This window comes from Parambassis ranga, chromosome 1 (assembly GCF_900634625.1).
Source record: "Parambassis ranga chromosome 1, fParRan2.1, whole genome shotgun sequence".
In the NCBI taxonomy this organism is placed as follows: Eukaryota; Metazoa; Chordata; class Actinopteri; family Ambassidae; genus Parambassis; species Parambassis ranga.
In genome coordinates this window covers 2,222,358-2,242,588 of record NC_041022.1, presented here as the reverse complement: position 1 = coordinate 2,242,588, position 20,231 = coordinate 2,222,358, and the positions used below count along the sequence as shown (strand labels likewise).

The 20,231-nt window shown below is 46.7% G+C and overlaps 1 protein-coding gene across 1 annotated transcript in view; it reads left to right on the top strand.

Annotated features, from left to right (window-relative positions):
• The first annotated feature begins 7,281 nt into the window (after window positions 1-7,281).
• maml3 (mastermind-like transcriptional coactivator 3) overlaps window positions 7,282-20,231 on the top strand; it is a 78,711-nt gene continuing 65,761 nt past the window's right edge. The window contains exon 1 of the mRNA XM_028404898.1: window positions 7,282-7,671. Within this exon, the coding sequence (XP_028260699.1) occupies window positions 7,282-7,671 (390 nt within the window). The remainder of the gene's footprint in view (window positions 7,672-20,231) is intronic.

Genomic DNA, 20,231 nt, shown 5'->3' with positions numbered 1-20,231 from the left:
GTCCATTCTTCTCTCTTTCAGATGTGATGGTCTCCTGGCATTGACCATGGTCTTTAGTCCACTCCACAGATGTTGAATGGAATTAAATCAGAGCTTTGTGCAGTCAGTCAGTAACGCTTACTTCGCTCTGCTGGAGGTAGTTCTTCACTAGAAGAGCGTATGTTTCAGATCATCGTCATGTTGGAAGAGAAAAACCATGACCAAGACTCAGTTTTGTTGCAGACTGCTTCTTTTTCATGATTACTTCCACACTGACAGGATTTACCTGTTAAAGATGCACTGAAACACCCACACAGCATTATACTGCCTCCGCCATGTTTGACTGAGTGAAGCGTGTTCTTCGGGTTATACATCTGTCACAGTCAGAAACATACAGGGTGGGTGTAGCTCAGGTGGTGGGTGTAGTTCAAATGGTGGGTGTAGCTGAGGTGATGGTTGTAGTTCAGGTGGTGGGTGAAGCCCAGGTGGTGGAAATAGCTCAGGTGGTGGGTGTAGCTCAGGTGGTGGGTGTTGCTCAGGTGGTGGGTATAGTTCAGGTGGTGGGTGTAGCTCAGGTGGTGGGTGTTGCTCAGGTGGTGGGTATAGCTCAGGTGGTGGGTGTAGCTCAGGTGGTGGGTGTAGCTCAGGTGGTGGGTGTAGTTTAGGCGGTGCATGAAGCTCAGGTTGTGGGTGTAGCTCAGGTGGTGGGTGAAACTCAGGTGGTGGGTGTAGCTCAGGTGGTGGGAGAAACTCATAGTCTGGGATTGGGATTATGCAGCAGTACTTGGTTGGGTTTAGGAAAAGAGACACTTCTTCCATCCTACATGTGTGTACTCACACGGCCCCCTGTGTGTACACACATGTGAGAACATAATATAGCTACTGGAACCCTCAGGTTACTCTGCTGTCACCTCGTCCAGCTCACCGTGCTCCTCTCCTCCCTCGTCCAGGTCGCCGTGCTCCTCTCCTCCCTCGTCCAGCTCGCCGTGCTCCTCTCCTCCCTCGTCCTCCCCTCTTCTCTGTGGCTCATCAATACATCAGCCACCCTGATTCTCTCTTTATCTCACTCTCGGAGTCGGCGCAGCGTACATTAAATATTTAGAGGCAAGCGGTCTAGTGCAACAGCCCGGCAACCTCTCCACTGAGAGAACGACACAGAGCCCTGGTGCTCTTCCTCCTCTGTCTCTCCTCCTCCTCCTCCTCCTCCTCCTCCTTTGTGCCACTCCGCAGGCCCGGGAGTCTCCGGAAGAACCTGAGGGGCAGGAGAACCCCGCTCCCCCTCCCCTCCCGCGGGCATCACTGGGGGTCATCGCAGGGTGAAACAGCTCGGCCTGAATGTCAGAGCGCTGCACATGTGGCGAGCGCAGAGGTAGATGGCTAAAACAGCCACATGGAAAAACAGGAGGAGGAAGAGGAGGAGGCGTGTGGTGTCAGCGTGGGAGGAAGTCTTCAAATTAGGTCCAACACATTTCTCTCTGTGGATGTTTGTGTTTGCTTTCAATCGCTCTGATTGGTTTGTGATGCAGACGCTGCTGATTTTTACCACACGTCCTCTCTACCGCTGAGTGTGAGTGTGTGTGTGTGTGTGTCTACTTGTATGCCTTTTGTGTAAACTCATTCTTTACCACCCACACTTGAAGTCGTGAGCAGACAAACCGGCATGACAGTGAGAAAAGAAAAGAAATCCGTCTCTCGCTTGTTCACCGGCGAACAACAGATGATCTTTTGTGCTTCTGTGTGAGAGCAGAGGCAGATCCAGGGAAAACAGCCATTAACACGTCGTAATAATCACTTTAAAGCTTTCTTTAACTGCAAGAGTTAAACGCCAGGTGTGACACTCTGCTACCTGTGTGTGGAACACTGTATCTGCTGTGGGCACCGAGGCGTCTGAATGCATCACAAGGAGCTCTAGCTGAAGTTTTTCTTTTCTTTTTTTTTTTTATGGTGGGAAAGAAAGTCGTATTTTAACCTAACAATGGCTGCTTCAGAGTCAGAATGCAGCTGGACACTCCCCCGCTCCAAAAACCTGCAAACATCCACAGCCACCCACTCCCACCACACTGCTGCTGCTGCTGCTGACGACTGGAAGGGATGGAAAGTAAAACCATCGCACTCTAAAACAAGTGTGTGTGTGTGTGTGCGTAAAACAACATTCCATTCATTCCTGAAGAACTAAGCCGTCCAGACTGGGCAGCATCACCAGATCACCAGTTACAGCCCCACACACACACACACACACACAGCTGAGTCTCTTTATCAGGCTGCTTGTAGAACGAGCTGGTTGATCTGACGCAGAGTAGTGGTCATGGTCTGTGCTGCACAGGGGAGTAGAGGAGGAAGTTGCAGCGATAAGTCAGACCAAGGTCAAATATTTGAAAGACGTGTTTTGATTTGCTCTCAAATCTGAAAAACAAGCGAATAAAAGCGTAGAATAAGTTCTAACTTCACAGTCCAAACCAGTGCAACATGACTCAGACATTCCCAACAGTTTTCAAACCAGCTGCTGACTGAGAGCAGCTTTCTTTGTTGCTATAAAGGCGTTAACCATGCTGGGAGTGGACAGTAATGCTGAAACATGGCTGCTCGTTCCTGCTGTTTCAGGACAGAGGCTGTGTTCGGAATCACTCCCTAATCACTACATATGTCCCTATATAGAGCCTCCGCCATTTTGTAGTGCTGTCCGAATTCTAAGTGAGAAATTTTAGACCCCACATAGGGCCCTCAATGTATCCCACAATGCATCTTGAAAAGTAGTGTCCATCCGATGGTCACTACTTTTAGCGATGTGTCCCATCATGCATTGCGCAGACCGGCTAAAAGAACGGGAACGGAAGTTACGTCACCTGTCTTATATAAATATAACGATCATTTAAAGAATGCAGCATGACCGGTTGTGTTTGTTTATTTATGTTTTGCCATAAAACGTTTATTGGGCTATAAAGGCGCAAATTATAATTGCTAACAACAGAGATTGTTTAGCCGGCAGAGATCGGCATTAAAGGCGACAGAAAATCACGTACGTAGTGTCCGAAATGTCCAAAAATGCTTTCACGATGAGTTCACTGTTCTGCCCTACACTGAACTCCCCAAATGGGGAGTAGGGAGTGAGTGAGTGATTTCAAACACAGCCATAGACTGCATACAAAGATGGACGATAAAACCGCTCCTAAAAAGTGAGGTCAAAACATCTGTATCGCCCCCCGGTGGCTGGCTGCAGTATAGGTCATAAACCCTCCTCCATGTTAGTGGATGGAACACAGGCCCAAAAATACATGTTTTTACAGGGATGGTTTTGGATTGTTTGCTAGCTTATGTCACATTGACCTGTGTTTAAATGCTCATTGATACCTTCCAATTTAATTTGTTATTGTTGGATAAAAAAGTAGGAAGTAACGTCACTGTCAGAAGTCTACAGAGCAGACACTGCAGTGACGGTGGACTCATGTCTTGACTTTTGATCACAGATATTGTTTTTTTCATACCAATGCAATCTCATGCAATTAAATGTGAGGTTGTTACCAGAACCGGGGGTGCAGGTTTCCTGTCTGGTGGCTCTATTTGGCAAAATCATGGCTAATTCACAGCTAATCCTACAAAAGAGGACAGCAGTGACGTGTGAGTGTAGCAAAGGTGGCAGCGACCTGAGCTATAATTATGTTAAAAAACATAAATATTCACTCACTGTGCCCAAACATGGTTAGTGCATGGTGGAAGAATCCACTGTGGATCAGTCTGTCTGAGTCTGAGAATGTCTTTTTGAAGCAGGTGCACATCATAAAAAGAAAAAGCAGGAAGAATTATTTGAGCCAATATTTGGCCCAGGGCCAGAGAAGACGACTCCTCCAACCACTGCACGCCAACCAAAGCTGCTTGCTCCGTCTACAAAGCATCGCCAAAGCCGAGATGTTCTGTCAGAAATCCTCGTGGCTTCAGGTCAGGCAGATGGGGGCTGATGAAACAGTCAGAAACAGTGTGGTAAGAATTAGCTGCTGCCACTGACAGCGTCGCATCACCACCCAACAAAGACGTCCTCCGCTTCACGCTGTACCCCTCACAGATTACTGGGGATCAGTTGTGTTATTAGGGTTTTTTTTCCAGAAATATTCAGTCAGAATGTGACTTCCTGTCTTTGTCTTTGAAACTTAAGTTCTTCTGTTGACTCTAAACAAAGCTCTGCACGACTTTTCATGGAAAGAACTGCAGAGGTCGGACAGTAAATAATGGAAATACTCCAGTAAACGTGTCCTTCTGGTGACAAGATGAACAGTCTGAGAACCTGTTGGTTCATGTTAGGACGTCACAACATCCAGGAACAAGAGAATGAATAAGAGCCAATGGAGTGGAAGCACAGACACATGCTGTCCATGGTTAACTGCCATGCAGAGTGCGAGTGTGTGTGTGTACAGTATGTGAGGGGGTGTGCGTGCTGGTAGGATGGTTAGAAAGAGACAAGGGAGCACATATGGCCCGAACAGTCGGGGATGGAGCTCAGAACTCCCACATGACACGGCAGATAAAAATAAAACTGGGAGAGCGAGGCAGAGAAAGAGAGAGAGAGAGGCCTCTGCTGTGACATAACATACAAACAAACCACATGTGTCTGAGATAAACATGTGTGAATGCGTCTTTGGTGACCTGTGCTTCACCTCAGCATTCTGTCATCCACCACATGTTGATCACACGTTCATGTGTAATGACTGTCAAAATATCACATCCTGGAAATTGATAGAAATCTGGTGGAATGACATGATGTCAGAGTGTTGTGTGTATTTCTCTTCTCTTGTAACATGAAGGAAGCAGATTATTGCTCCTTATTAGTGGGTCTGTGGAGGAATTAGCTAATGTGTTAGCCCCTAAATCAGGGGTGGGCAATTATCGCGAGGGCCACATAGACTTCCATAAGAAAAGCAAAGGGCCACATGTTTTCATAATAATAATATAAATTGGAGCCCACTGGCACAGTGTCTACCTTTATACATATGCTCCTGTTTCATGTCATTCACTGGTTCCTCCTCTGTCCTCTCTGTGTGTGTGTCCATGTCTGCTCTGAGTGTGTGCTGGTTGTGTGTTGAAACACTGTCACAGATGATGTGAAGATATTTTTACAGAAGAAAACCATTAGAGTCAAAGTTAAAGTAGCAAATCCCAGAGTTTGGCTGCAGCACCGTGGTAACATCTGAATGCGCCGTGGAGTTTCTGTGTGCGTTACCGTACATTTCAGAATAATCGTGCAGCATTTTTAAAGCGTACACAGCGCGACCGTGTCTCTCCAGAGAGTAGATGGGATGACGCAGTACAGCGTGGAAGAGACGAGGAGGGTTGGGAAGATGTTACCGGTGATGCCGTGCTGACAGCTGACTTTTGCTGCCTTCGTTTACTATTGTGTGCACGGTCCGCGGGCCGCATTAAAGACGCAAGCGGGGCCGGGTGTGGCCCGCGGGCCATACTTTGCCCAGGTCTGCCCTAAATGTTACTTAATCCAAGTTTCCTAAGCTGAACTTGTTAGTTTAGGTTATGTACTAAAACAAAATACAACAGAAAATGTGCATTATTACATTAAGGTGGGGCCAGTTAGCCAGTTAGCTGTGACTTAGCTACTTGCTATCCTGGTGTCTGTTTATATTTAATTTAAAAAAAGCACCTGAGTTGTTGTGTGTCTCCATGAGTATACAACATTCTGTGTATTATTCAGCACTGTGTGCTGTAAACTGCACAGGTGGGGTTACAGTCAGTAGTGCTGCATCACGTACAGCTTTATTATTCACCCAAACAATGTATCACGTAAGCAGACGACCACACCAGGACTGAATCAGTCACATCTGTCACGCTGTAATGATTTTAGCTGGTTTAAAAACACACGTCCTACTTTCTGTAGTTTAATTCTGACTTCGATTTTTTTTTTAGTTTTTAGGTGTTTTGTTGGGTCTGTAAGTGCAGGAAGTTTTTTTTATGCAGTTTTTTTGTGCATTTACTTTTTTTTGTGTTTTTTGCAACATATTTCTGTTTTATGAATTAATTTATTTTTTGTATTTGCAGTGCAGTTATGCAGTTTTGCAAGTGTTTGTAATAAATATTTGAATATCTGTTTTTTTACAGTACATTATTGTGTTCCTTACTCTGTAATTGAATTTTTATTTATTTTATTTTTATTATTTTAATTTTTATTAAAGTTTATTTGTAACTTCCAGTATTTTCTTATTTATATATAAATCACCGGTTTTCTAATTAATTATTCATTAATTGTAAATCGTTCTAAGGCTGTCGCGCTCTGGCCCCTCCGGGCCACCGTACTATAGTAGTAAACCAGTATGGACGTACAGGACAGGACGGGTTCCTGCTGCAGCTGAATCAGCTGACTCCGCTCCGGAACGCTCTCCGGGAAGTCCGGTCCGGGTTTTCCATCGCGCCCATCAGCGGGCTCCTCACAGCCTCTAGCTGGTTTTTACTCAACTCCTGTCCTGATATCACTCCGCTGGCATGGTGGAGGAGCGGACCTGATTATTGTGATGGTGGCAGGCGGCAGCCAGTGACTACAGACTTCCGCCACCGCTTCCCATATCCGCGTTTTGCGCCGTCTGGGCCACTCTAGTCGCTTCACAACCGGACTACCGAGGGCGCTTGTGCTCTTTCCCCAACTCAACAACATCTTCACCGGGATTTCTTTCAAACCAAAACCATATGAGATGCAAGTTCACCGGGAAACTCCGGAGCCCGTTCGGTTTAGGCAGCAAAACTTTTTCTCAAAGGACAACACGGTGAAACGGCGACCGGACTGTTGCTGCTGCCGCCGCCGCCGCCGCTGCTGCTGCTCCGCGGGACGGTTTGTGTGTATATGACCGCTGGGTGCCTGCTGTACCCTCGCTGTGTTGTTGTGTGTGTTTTTTTTTGTCCGGGGAGTTGCTGTTCGTTTGGGGCTGGCTCCGGTCTCGCTCGGGCTGGCTGGTGTATTTGTGCTTTCCAGAGCGGGTTGTTGGAGCACCGAGCAGAGGAGGAGGGGACGCGGCCAGTCGCGACCCCTGAGCCGGAGGACTGCCGGGCTCGCAGCCCTTTAAACCTTCCCCGGGTTGTTTGTTGCCCGCTTCAGCAGCTGTTGTCGGCCGTACCCCGGCTGCCCCTGAGACCGTTTCGCGGAGGAGGAGGAGGAGGACACAGGCTCGGAGAGAGCGAGGGAGAGAGAGAGAGGACACTTGGTGGTGGAGGTGGAGGTGGCCGGAGGAGGTGGAGGAGGCGGCGGTGGTGGTGGTGGTGGCGGCGGTGACTGGGAGAAAAGTTCTTCCAAAATAGCAGCCACTCAGCCCAGTGATGGGGGACTTCGCCTCCCCCGCTGCCGGACCCAACGGCAGTATCTGCATCAACAACAGCATGAACCCGGCCGCCGGGAGCGTGGTGCCCGCCGGGGCGGTGGGCATACCTAAGCACAGCACGGTGGTGGAGAGGCTGAGGCAGCGGATAGAGGGCTGCCGGAGACACCACGTCAACTGCGAGAACAGGTACCAGCAAGCCCACGCTGAGCAGCTGGAGATAGAGAGGAGGGAGACGGTCAGCCTGTACCAGCGGAGTCTGGAGCAAAGGGCCAAGAAGTCCGGCGGCGGAGGAGGAGGAGGCAGCAGCAGCAAGCAGCCGCAGAGCAAGCAGCAGCCGGACCCGGACTCTGCGTCCTCCACGGAGCAGAGGAACAACACACTCATAGCGGTAAGCGCATGTAAACACACTGCTGCAAACTTGTTGAGAAGAACTTCGCTGAGCGCGGTCTGAAGTCACTCTGTAAACCCGGAGTGCTGCTTCTGTTTACGTGCAGCCCTGCAGGCTGGCTCCGGAGCAGCCCTGACAGCTGCTGCGACCTGCTGCTCAAAGTTTGGGGGGGAAAGAAGCAGCTTCAGGAGGATGGCTGCTGTGTCTGTGTGCATGGAAAGGAAAACTTCTGCTTTCTTGTTTAGGAAATAGTTCTGTCAGTCAGTCAGTCAGACAGACAGTCAGTCAGTCAGGCAGGCAGTCAGTCAGTCAGACATGCAGGCAGTCAGGCTTCAGCATTGCAACATTTGCTTCCTTGCAGCAGCTTTTTTTTGCAGCTGTCTGCACAGTATAACCTTTGTAACACAAGTAGAAGAAAGAAAATCAACACAAGTAGTTCCTGAACAACTCTTCTTTATCACGTGACACATTTTACTACAAAACCAGCACAAACGCACACACACACACACACACACACACTGAGCAGATTCTGTAGGAATGCTGCAAGGATTTCCTGTTGGTAGGGGGCAGTGGTCACATATGGAGGACGCTTTCAGAGCTTATTTCACATTTTTATTTCCAGTGTGTGTGTGTGTGTGTGTGTGTGTGTGTGTGTTTGTTGTGTCCCTTGTTCACACACTCCAGGTCTCCTGTGGGTGAAGCGAGCTCCGGTTTCCCTTTTAGAAAAGACCAAAGGATACATGTTGGGAATGTCAACATTGTTATCCCCTTTTGTCGCTGCACTGAGCCCAGTTCCTCCCCTTTTGAAATGCAAAATCGCAGCGTCTTTAATTTCTGGAGGCAGCCTCGGTCGTTATTTAAGAGCCAGACCAGCTCACAGAGACACATAGAGAGAGGGAGAGAGAGTGGCAGTGATTTTAATAGTGCAGGAGCTCCCAGCGGCCCTTGTGGACATTAAACCGAACCGCCCATTAGATGGCCGGCAACAAATGCTCCGAGAATGGAAGGATTACTGCTTAAAGACACAGCGGCATCCCTCCCTCTCAGTCTGCTAAGCTTTTTTATTTATCCCCCCCCCCCAGTCAGTGAAGGCGACACCTTGTATGCAAACATTCAATAGCTGAAACATGCAGAGCTGTGTGTGTGTGTGTGTGTGTGTGTGTGTGTTTGCTTTAATGCTAAGTTCTTGTAGAAGGAGATGAAAGGAGGCGAGGGAGAAGTGGCCGCTCTCCCTCAGAAGAACAGAGCTGCAGCTAGGTGGCTGTATGTAGTCACTTCAGAGGCAGGCATTCGAGGAAAGCCAAATGTGCTGTTTATGTGACTGCACACACACACACACACACATGCATACACAAGCTCCCAAGGGAAGGGGCGCTTCTTAATCTGCCGGGTCTATGATACAGACTGTTTCTGTTCTGTGTGGAGAGGAGATGTGTGTAGAAGTGGACGGTGTCGGCAGAGAGGAGCAGCGGATTGTATTGTCATGGACGTCCTCTGTGCTTTGGTCTAATGGTTCTCAGACACACCCACATCAGCGCAGGGGCAAGCCTGTAATTATGGAAAGTGTGTGTTTGTGTTTATGGGCTAACTATTAGCGAGACAGCAGACACACACACACAGAGAACTCCTTCTCGTTTCTCTCCCCGTCGCTGCTCAGAAGCCTGAAGCTGCAGGTGAAACGGAGAGGGAGCCCGGATGTTTCCGACGTGCAGTCAGGAGGACTCGTAATGAACGGGTCGCACGCAGAGACGCCGCCTTTCTGCTTTTTGTGAGCAGCTGAGAAAAAAATCAGGGACCGGGTTATGTGTTTAAAAACATCCAGCAGCCGCTGTGATGATGCTGACAGGTGATGTGATGTGTGAGGGGATCGCAGCAGACGGAGGAGGGCAGTGTTAAAGCCAGTAACCATGGTTCCGTCAGGATTCAGTGGCCCTGTGAACCCTCACACTGTGACACACGTGCACATGTTAACACATGATTCACACTCCGTTCATAAACATCAACGTTTACTTCATGTGTTATCTCACAAGGAGGCTGGACCCCTGGATCCCTGGTGTTACCAGGCTCCGGGTTCTGAGCCTACAGCCGAACCGCAGGTGGTTCAGGCCAATCAGCAGCCACTGCCTGGCAATACCTTCCTCATCTATGACAAGCTAATAGCTATTTGCTAGCTTTCAAAGACACGTAGCAGCCTGTTCTGTGATTGGTTGAAGTTAGCTTGATGGTGACTGACGGATGGTTTGCGTAGGAATCAACAAAAACTGTTCTGTTTGACCGACTCGAGAACAAACTGGCCGACTGATTAGTTCTAAAATCTGATTTTGGACCTCTGCGGTCTGTGGGGATTGATTCCCCTTTTTAAGCCTCAAGTGGCCACTTGAGGAACTGCAGTTCTTGGTGCTGTTTCATGATATGATGTGTAGTTGCATCAATGTTTTTGATATTTGATGTTTTGGGGTCTTTCAGAGACGTCTGATTGTTTCTGGTTCTTACTCTACTCGAGTGTTTTAATCCCATCAGTGCTGGGATTATTTACCATTCGGTTGGTTGTGTGTTGTTTTCAGGTTAAACACTGCTCCTCTACTTTAGGTTAAAGCAGAACCCGACCGCTTTTTCCATGGGCTCATTGAACACTGTGATGTTCTGTGTTAACATTTCATCTTCCCAGATTGACATTTGACTTTCCGCAGTGACAAAGTGTGAACGTCTCATCACACGTGTTGGCGGAGAGAGAGAGAGAATTAGTGACAGTCTGCTGGTGGAGAAACTTGCTTGTTCGTAGTAAAACAAAACTTCAAAATGGAGGAAGTGACTGAAACACGGTGACACCTGTCTGTATCCAATGAGTAGAGAAAAAAAAACCTGCCGACGAGTGGGCAGGACGCCAGGATCCGTCCCGTGACCTTTCAGCGACCAGGCACGTGTCTCTGAACCCAACAGGGCCACGACGCTGCTTAAAAGCAGAATCGTGACCTGCGCTTCTTTCTCCGACAAAACATCCAGTCAGATCTGATTACCTAATCGCTAACAAGTTTACAGCTGCGTGGCCGAGGAGGCGCGCAGTGAGGGGCTCGTTAGTTCCACTGAAACACAGAAGCTCAGGACAGCCTGCCTTCAGCCCTGCTCGCTCACTGGCATCCACCTCGCAGAGGAATGTCTCTCAAACACACACACACACACACACACACACACACACACACACACACACACACACACACACACACACACACACACACACTGTTGTCCTGCTCCACTCTTGGCAGCAGAGGCCGGAGTGTGGGCGGCTGAGTTTTCATGAATCCGAGGCCTTCCCTCTTCCCTCCCTTCCTCTCCTCTCCTCCCTCTGTTCAGCCCTTCTCTGGTTTCAGCGTTAGCGCAGTGCTAATGTAGTGTAGACGCTCCTGGTAGCTATAGCATTGTTAAAGTCAGCTGGGACTGTTGCCCAACTGCTATATTTAACCCACTGAGCTGGCGTGGAGCTGACACTCACCAGTGCGCACATGCACGCACGCAGAGTGTGACGTTGACGGACAAGCGCGGCGTCACAGACGTGCTGTTTTTGACTCATTACACGCTCATTTCTGGTATTTTTTTTAGTGACGGTGTCTTTTAAACTCCGGCCTTCACCTCCTCTGTTTTACTTTTCTTTTCTTTTTGTGTTTAACCTCTTCTCACCCTTGTCCCTCAGAGTCCCTGCTCACACACATGCAGCAGCTCTGCATGTTTTTGATTCGGGGCGGCTGCGACCACATTCCCTTCCTCCCACGCGTGCTCACATCTTCACAACAGGAAAACACACGCACGATCAGCGCAGAAGAGAAGGCCACACTTTTAATAATCCGTCCTTTAGTGATTCGCCAGGAACTGACTCTACCTGTTCAGAGGCGGTTTTATATTCTTCTCACTTTTTTACAACTTTGCTGCTAAAAGTTTAATTTCAAATCTATAATTCAGCACATTTAGAGAACCGCTGCACATTAATAGTTGATAATAATCGAGGACATTTATATAAATGTTCTCGTGTATTTATGTTGTTCCCGTCTTTGCAGAGGTGCTCAGCCTTTTGTCCGGTTGTGGATTTTTATTTTTATGGCATGAGGCAGGATGAACGTGTGAAAGAACCTCTTCACTTCAGAGTTTTAATCGATCGATTGATGGATATATTGTTGCCACCAGTGCTCCAACATAAACCGAATGAGGAACGATCGGTCGATTGAGACTCAGTTTGTCTTTTAATACAGCAGTTTTTGTTCAAAATGTGACTTTATTATGGACGTCGGTGAGATTTGACACTTTAAAGTTGAACTCTGGTTAAACTGTGGGATGGGGACACAGCAACCGCTAAACCTAAATGAAGCTGGTGTGTTTTAAAGAAAAAAGTGTGAGTTATTCAACAATTTAAATACAGGGTACGCGCTGCTGTGTTGGTGCAAATGGATTGGAGAAAAGCACGAGCACCTCTGCAGGGCTGTACTCGGTAGTCGTTCCCATCGCAGCAGTTGTTTTGTCGTGTGAGGGAGAACGACTGCACACATGCTCTATGTGACTTATAAGGTTAGTGTAAACTCATTAACACTTAGCTTACCTGTGTGAATGAGGAGGAGGAGGAGGAGCAGACACAGCTCCTGGATGTTTACCTTTAAGCTGCCATGGAAGGTCAGTTCTGATTTGCACGGTCTAAAAAAACTGTCTTCACTTGTTTATTCTGAAAGAAATGTTCTCATCCGTGCCTTTAATTTAGGGCCGTCTCTTCTTTTACTTCTTCTGAATGCAGTCCAGACAGATCAGGCAGGGAAACGCTGCTTCTGCACTTCCTGCGGCGCTTTGTGGTACAACGTTAAACCGTCAGTCTGTCTATGAAACTGATTACATTAGAATAAACATCTCAGTCCATTGAGTTTTATAATCTGCATCGTTGATTATGTCGACTAATCGCTGCAGCCCTGGACCTCTGTGATGGTGTCAGTAGAGGTTTACCAGTAATGGCCATTGTTACTAAAGTTTGACTGCACAAACTAACCTTCCTCTCAAATCGGGTTTTTTTTTTTAACCCTGCAGTTTTAAGGTGTTACAGACAGACTGACGTGTCTGTTGAATAAGGAACATTCCTGTTCCTCCTGGTTGCTTCTTTACTTCGCTAACTCTTGCTGGCTAACGTGAGCTAACGTTCAGTCTCTTCTTGTGCTTTTAGTATGAAACACAGTCCTTTACCAGCACTGAGCCAACATGTGGAAGGGTTCCTGTATCTGTTGTCTTATCTCTGCTGGTCCTGTCCCTTTGTTTGGATTCTGCTGACCTCCTCCAGCTCCTCCTCTTCCTCCTCCAGCTCCTCCTCCTCCTCCTCCTGCTCCTCCTGCTCCTCTGCATACAGTAGTTATATAGTGTCGTATTAAAGGGGGCCTCGGAGTGCCAGTTTAGATTGTGCATTATTGATAGCAGAGTGGTGGGAAGCCACCTTTGTTGCTTTCACCCCCTCGTGGAGGCACACAAACAGTAACACAGTAAAATATGGATGAGGCGGTTATCAGAGATGCCCGGGTCCACTCTGATCCACCACCTGTGTGTGTGTGTGTGTGAGAGAGCTAATGTGTAAATGCATTGTGTGTGTGTGTTTGACTCCCACAGAGGAGGCTGCATTGTTTCTGTTTTAGCATCCAACATGTAGCCACACACACACACACACACACACGCAGCAGCAGCTAAATTAAAAACAGTCACAGCCAAGTGCCGTTTAATTTTGGCTGTGGCTCTTTTTTTCCTCACACACCAGCACTTTGTGAGCTAAGTGACCTCCAGTTAGAGAACGCTCCTGCAGCTACGCGGGGTTTCTGAAATAATGACCTCCACGACCTAAAAACCGACCGCCTGCTGTCACAAAGCCTCCATCCCCACCACTACCAGTGTCAGCACCACAGCGCAAACATACACGTACATGTAAGGTTGGCCCAACAGTGCCGCCGCGTGTGTGCAGCAGGTGTGATTCTTTTTTGTTCATGAAAATAAAAAGTGTGTTTGGGAATTTACTATGGAGCGTTGCCACAGGATGAGAAGGAGCGTCCTTGCCTGTCAGTGGTTCCTGCTTCATTATTCTCCCTTAAATAGACCTCTCTCTCCAAACAAAACCTGGATAGGAAATGTACTGTGACAACCTTCTAAACAAGGTCTTTGTTTAATTGTTGTGTTCTTCAGTTTGGGAATTTTTATAGTAGAAAAACTACAATCATTAAAAAAAGCTTTTTCAGCTAGCTCTTTATGTTTTGTACATATAAATGTTTTTTTTGCCCTTTTAGTTAAATTGATAAAGAGGTTTTAGAGAGAAGATGTGAGCGGACAATGTCTCCATTAAAGGAAGAACTCTTAAGGGGTCACGTGATGAATCTGACTGGTCAGTGTATGATAAACGAGAGAGGAGAGAACCTTGGTGCCGGTTTTATGTCGACGACAAGCGGCTGCTTGAGGCATAATCGTGAATTTCCCCTTTGGGGGACTAATAAAGGATTATGTTATCTTAACGTATGGTTATCTGTCCATCCTCTCTTTGTCCATGGGACAGCTAAGTAACGCCTTAAGGGACTTTTTTTTAACACATTTCTGGTCCTGTACAGCGGTGCCTCCTCCTGCTCTGGTAGTCCACCATACCCTGATTTGCTCTTGTGGATCTTTAAGTGCCGGTTGCACCCTGTGTGGTGCATGGATGTAAACTGTAGGTTGACTTGTTGGCTCAGTTCTGCCTCTTGGCGCCACAAGCTAAAGCTAACGATTACAGCATGTTCTTGATGTGAAGACGCTGTGTGGCTGCTGCTGTAGGAATCACACCTACAACAACCTTTGATGACCAGTTTTCTAGCTTCCGGTTGGTGGCAGCCTGTGACCTTCCTGTTACTGTTAAAATAAAATCTATTTTTTTGTTTGCACTACACGGACTGTCCATCCATCCTCCTCTATTTCCCCCATCACACAGTGACCTCTGCTTAGGATCCTTTTCATGTTTCCTTTCTGCTCCGTCTCCTCTCTCCTCCATTTGACCTTTCATTTTTTCCTCTCCTTGTAATCTGCCCTCCCTTCTTTCCTTTCGATTATTCAGACCCAGCCCTTTAGCCTACCCCCCCCCCCTTCCTTCCATCCTTCTGCTCCTTGTCTCCGGTGATCCCTGGTTCAGTCTCGGCTAGCAGGCTTAGTGCTGTAAAGCTCTCTCGGTGCAGGTTGGTGGCAGAGAGAAATCCTGCGCTAAGAGGGAATTACCTACCACACCGACTGCTGCAACACACACCGACACGTACATACACTGCTCCACAGTACACACTCTTAGAACTTAACCTGATGAGCCTTCATACTAACGGCCTGGTGCACACTCTGTGTGCTGCTGCATGGTGCTGTTGAAACCTGCACTGTCCGCCTCTCCCTCCTTTGTTAGATGACATTTGTTGTTCTTTGGAGGGCTGGCCAGATCCCCCGCACCTTCCTATTGAGCCAGCGTCATGAATTTTTTATGAATGTTTGCGTGTGTGTGGGGCCCTGAGCTGCATCAATAGCCATTAGTGCAGCAGCTGGGGTAATTGTGCCACAGTGGCTGCAGTGCAGGAGTGAAAAAAAAACACATTATCTGATAATACTGCAGAGGGCAATAAGGAGGGATGGATGGAGGGAGGACGCAGCAGGCCAGAGCGGGACGGTTAGCCACATGCTAGCTATGCTGCTCTCTGATTAACAGCAAGCTGGAGGTCTTGTCACAGTGCAGCCTGACCTGTGACTGTCGCTGTTGCATGGAAGCACATTCATGGGTGGAGGTGGTGAGTGTTGACTCACTCCAGACTCACTAGACATTTTTGTTTTAGTCAGCATTTCAGTGAGATGCAGCTCAGCTTCTGTGCATTCTGTCACCCCTTCAGTCACACTGTGGACTTACAGTATAAAGTCCTGCACCTCCACAGAAGCAGCACAAACATGCAGAATATGCAGATCAGCCGGACACTTCCCAGTTTTTTGTCATGTGACTGCTGGTGACTCAGTGATGACAGTGTAGAGGTGCAGAATTGTTTGTTTTTAACAGTGCAAACGCTTGATTTTTGTCATGTTTTTAGTTTCAGAATTTCGAAAACATGATCTCATCACAATATTAGCTTAGAATTGGAGGTGTTTTGTGTTCTTTCTTGACAAAAAGATTTCTTTGTGCTCCACAAGAGGGCAGATCAAGAAGTTTAGATGGTAGAGAACTTGTATGTTTTTCACTTTTTGTATTATTTGGTGGAAGTTACTCGGCTGGATCAGCAGACTGATGGACAGAACACACCGTCAGCGCTCCACACTTAAAATCAAGGATCTCTCTGGTCTTTGAATAGTTTTTTTTTGAGTTCTCATTTTGTTTTGTTGTTTTGTTTTTGCCTTTATTTAGCAGAGGATGCTGGTATAACAAAGCCATGTAATCAGGGAGGATGTAGCTGTTACAGATCAATGTAAACTGTCACATTAACTCCGGCTTAGATGCGTCCTGTACTTTCTGCTGAGGTTGAGTCGACCTCTCCACCTAGATGACAGAGTACACAGAGGTCACAGTGGGTGTGGAACAGGGAGGGCTCCACACTTGTCAGATGTAATCTCAGAGATTCTTACAGTTGTTTTAAGGTCGAGCTCATCAAAATCTAAAATGTATCTCATCTCAACGCTGCTGCTGGAACTGGAAGGAATACGGCCTGAGCTCTGTGTTAGCGTGTCTGCTGAATGTAAACCGAAGGACAAACAACACACGCAGGTCCAGATGTGCCGCTCTGCTGTTGTTACTCCGGCCTTCTGTTCCTCTGTTGATTTCTGTGGTGCCTGTTTTGGTCGATGATGAGTTGAGCTGTGTTTGGTGGAGCTGAATTCTCCTGTCAGCAGCCTGTTGGTAGATCACTTCCTGAATGGTTCCTAAAATAGCTGCAACAACGATCACAACCAAGGAAACATGCCAGCTGCTCTGTTCAAACACCACGCTCACTTTCTGCCCTCCCTGTCGTGGGCTGTTTATCTGGATTTTATCTGTTCTGCTGTCTCCAGATGAGAGTTTTTTGTTTTTGTAGTTTAGTTTCCAGGAAACTTGGTATTTCTTTATGTTTAATGTTCAGAACAGCAGTATAAAAGCTCTGTCTTATGTTAATCATAGCTTCTCCTGCTGTAGTCCAGAAAGCTACATGGAAAATTAAGCAGCCTTTTGTTTTCTGTCAGTGGGTCGTTATATGTAGGAAAAACCAACACAATAAAAATGAATTTAAAATGTTCCAAAACAGCACAAGATTGTGCAGATACTGTCATTAGTTTAGTAAATGTAACTTATTTTGTTAAAGGAACAGTTTGACAAATGGTCTGACTTGCTGAGACAAGATGTTCAGCTAGCTTAGCATGAACCAGCTAGCCTGACTAAGAAAACTAAGAAACATTTTATTAAACCAATATTTGTTAGCTTCTAGACAGATTTCACTAAATAGCCAGGCTAGTTATGCTAAGCTAAGCTAAGCTAACTACTGCCGGGAAAGAAAGCAAATATGTACACTGATGAGCTGCACACAGGTGTGAGTAGAAGTCTGGCGTGGGGTGATGCTAGCCTGCTAGCATCCTTGCGTGTCCTTTAATCATGAAAAACCTTTTGTTGTCAACGTTGCTGTTTTAACATGGAGGTCTTTGGAAATTGACTCACCTGTGGGGGCAGCCTCTAGGGGCCACTCAAGGAACTGCGCTTTGTTTTTCAAAACCAGAAGTTGCAGCTTCTTTTTTAAAACGCCCATGTTTAGTAGTTTAATAGATTTGTCATGAACTCTTTGTCTGTTCGCTAACAAAGTCTTTTGCCTCTGCTATGACTGGGATGCAGAGAATGTAAACAGATGTCGCTGCATTCCTGCTACAAGTATCGGCCATGCTGGAAGTGTAGTGAGGACTCCAGAGATGACAATGACAGTTGTGAATTAGAGACTGCGATGTTTAGCACGCCAGCATCCCTCCGTCCTCTGCTCGTCTCTGCCTTCCGGTGGACTCGTCAGTGGAGACTGGATCGGCAGATGTTCAGCCTCTTCTCTGCTGTCACAAACTGTTCCCTTCACTGTATCATGCAAAGCTCTGGAACTCGCAGGATGAGTGCAGCGTTGTAAAAATAGCCGAGAAAAACTACATTTCCCTGAAGATTTTTAAGCAGATTTGGGTCAGATGTGGTGTGATTTTTGTCAAGCGAGCTTTGTGCAGTCGGAGGCTTAAACGATGGTGCCATAAAAGTCACTCGTCTGTGGAAAGTTGTAGCAGTTTGAAAATGCAGAGAGAAGCAGTGATCGCACTTATTTTAAAGCATTGTGATGATCACTTTCCCACTTTTATGAAAAGTCCAGGATTCTTGCTTTATTTTTGGCTTGTTGACAGTGAAGGAGCCATTGGGTTTTTTAATGGATAGTTAATGACCGCAGCACAGAAACACAACAAAGAAAAGCCCCTCGAGGACTGTCGGAGGCCCCGGAGAGATGGAAAAGTCCTCATCCTTTATTAGACACATACGCTAAACATTTTGGAACATTAACAGTATATTTTCCACATCATTGTTTTTCCGATTCATTACACCTTTCTGCAAAGCAAATGGGTTCGAAAAACAGAGATCAGCGAGGTCTTTTCCAGCCTGGACGGCCCTCTGTGATGAAGACTTCAGCTGAAGTCAGGCTAAATTAAAGAGCACCTAACATTAAACACATTTAAAATTCTTTGCAGTAGATGGTTTATGGTGGTGAACGCACCAAAACATACAGCAGCAGTGTTCTTCAGACATGCTGAAAGTGCTATCTGAGGAAGGCCCTATGGGAATTTCTTCAGATTTCTTCGAGCTTCACAGGAAATTAGATTAGATTTTGGTCAACATCAGCATCTGAAAAGGTCGACTTTGTGTGTGTTCCTTTGCAGACACCTGCTTTTCTTGTTGTGTATGTCACATTTTGAGTGGTTTAGGCATCAAAACTGCTTGGTTCAGTTCAGGAAAAGTGGTTGTTTGGGTTCCTTTAACACTGGATAAATCCACCTCAGCTACAAGCTGCTTCCATGGTGCCATGTCTTTACCTTGTTAGATTCCTGAGTGTCATTTACAGCCTCTGTAGATGACAGCAAGAAGTGGCTGTTTGATGTTTTAACGAATATTTTTCCACAAAACTAGTCTACAGACATGCTACCATATTCTCTAAAATGTGTTGTTTCCTCTTTGGTGATTTGATTGTTTGTGATATCCTTTTAAAAGCGTCTCCAAACTGCACTCCAGGTTCACCCACTCCCAAATAGAGGATCTCATGCACACTCGTTTTAAAAAAGCATAGCTACGTAAACATGTGATCAGTTGCCCTGAATCATTTTTTGTCGGCTTGGAATGTTTTAAAATGTCCTTTTTGTGTGTGGAGGGCACAGACATTAGTTTTACTTTCTGATAAAATCAGTAAAAGCATCAAATAAATACACGAGGAGCCGTAGAAGATGAAACTCCTGGAGTTTTTTGGGGGTAAATAGTTTAAAGGGAGCACTTAAACAAAATGATATAGTAGGTAGTAGATGATGGAGGTGATGCATTTTGGAATTTATGCAGTGAGCGTCAGAGTGGAACATGTGGGACATCCCATTCACTTGTCAGCTGTCTGAAAGATTTGCCTCAGTCTTCATTTTAGTCATAATAATCCGAAAACTTTGGGAGCTGCAGTGATGGAGGCCGACACTGATCAGAGATTCTTTGACCGAGGCCAAGATCATGATCAGGTTTCAGTTTGGACAAAGCCTGAATTATACATCGAGGTGTAGTTGTCTGTGCACCCAGATGACCCTGTGACATAATCACACGGCGGTACGGGAGGCTTTGCTAGAAAGCTGAATGAGTCAAATAAGCAGAAAAATGACAGAAACACCTGCTGCTGCTGCTGCTGATACAGATACATCTCTGTGGCAGTGACGGAGCGACAGCATGCAGGCTTCAGAGTGAGTCTCTGTGGGCTCCGAGGGGCCAAGATGGCCCCGCTTCCCCTCATTCTGCAGCATAATCTGGATTTGTTATCAGCCGTCCGTTTGTCTTGCAGAACAGTTGCGTATGATCAGTAGGAGTCGTTTTTTTTTTGTTTTTTTTGGACAGTGGAAAATGAGATGAGGATGATGAGGATGATGAGGATGATGAGGATGATGAGGATGATGAGGCTGTAGAGGAAACAGAGTCGGGAATCTGGCACAGAAATGGCACGAGCTGGTACAGCTGCACGTACACATGAGCTTCCCACTACCCTCCCCCTTTCTCCCTCCCTCCCCCTTTCTCCCTCTCTTTGTCTGTCTGTCTCTCTCTCTCTCTCCCTCCTTCTCCTCCCCCTCCTTCTACCAAGGCTGTTTATGTGGATTGTTCTCCTGCCGTTGTCATAGCGACTGTGATGCAGACAGCCCGAACAGGCTGCCTGTCTGCTTGGATATGTCAAGTGTGTGTGTGTGTCTGATAAAACGGCAGAGTGCTCTCGGCTTAGAGAGGAAGTGTTTGGAGAATTATGTAATGTCCTCTTTTTTTTTTTTTTTTTCTTTTTTAAAGAGGGGAAAAGTCA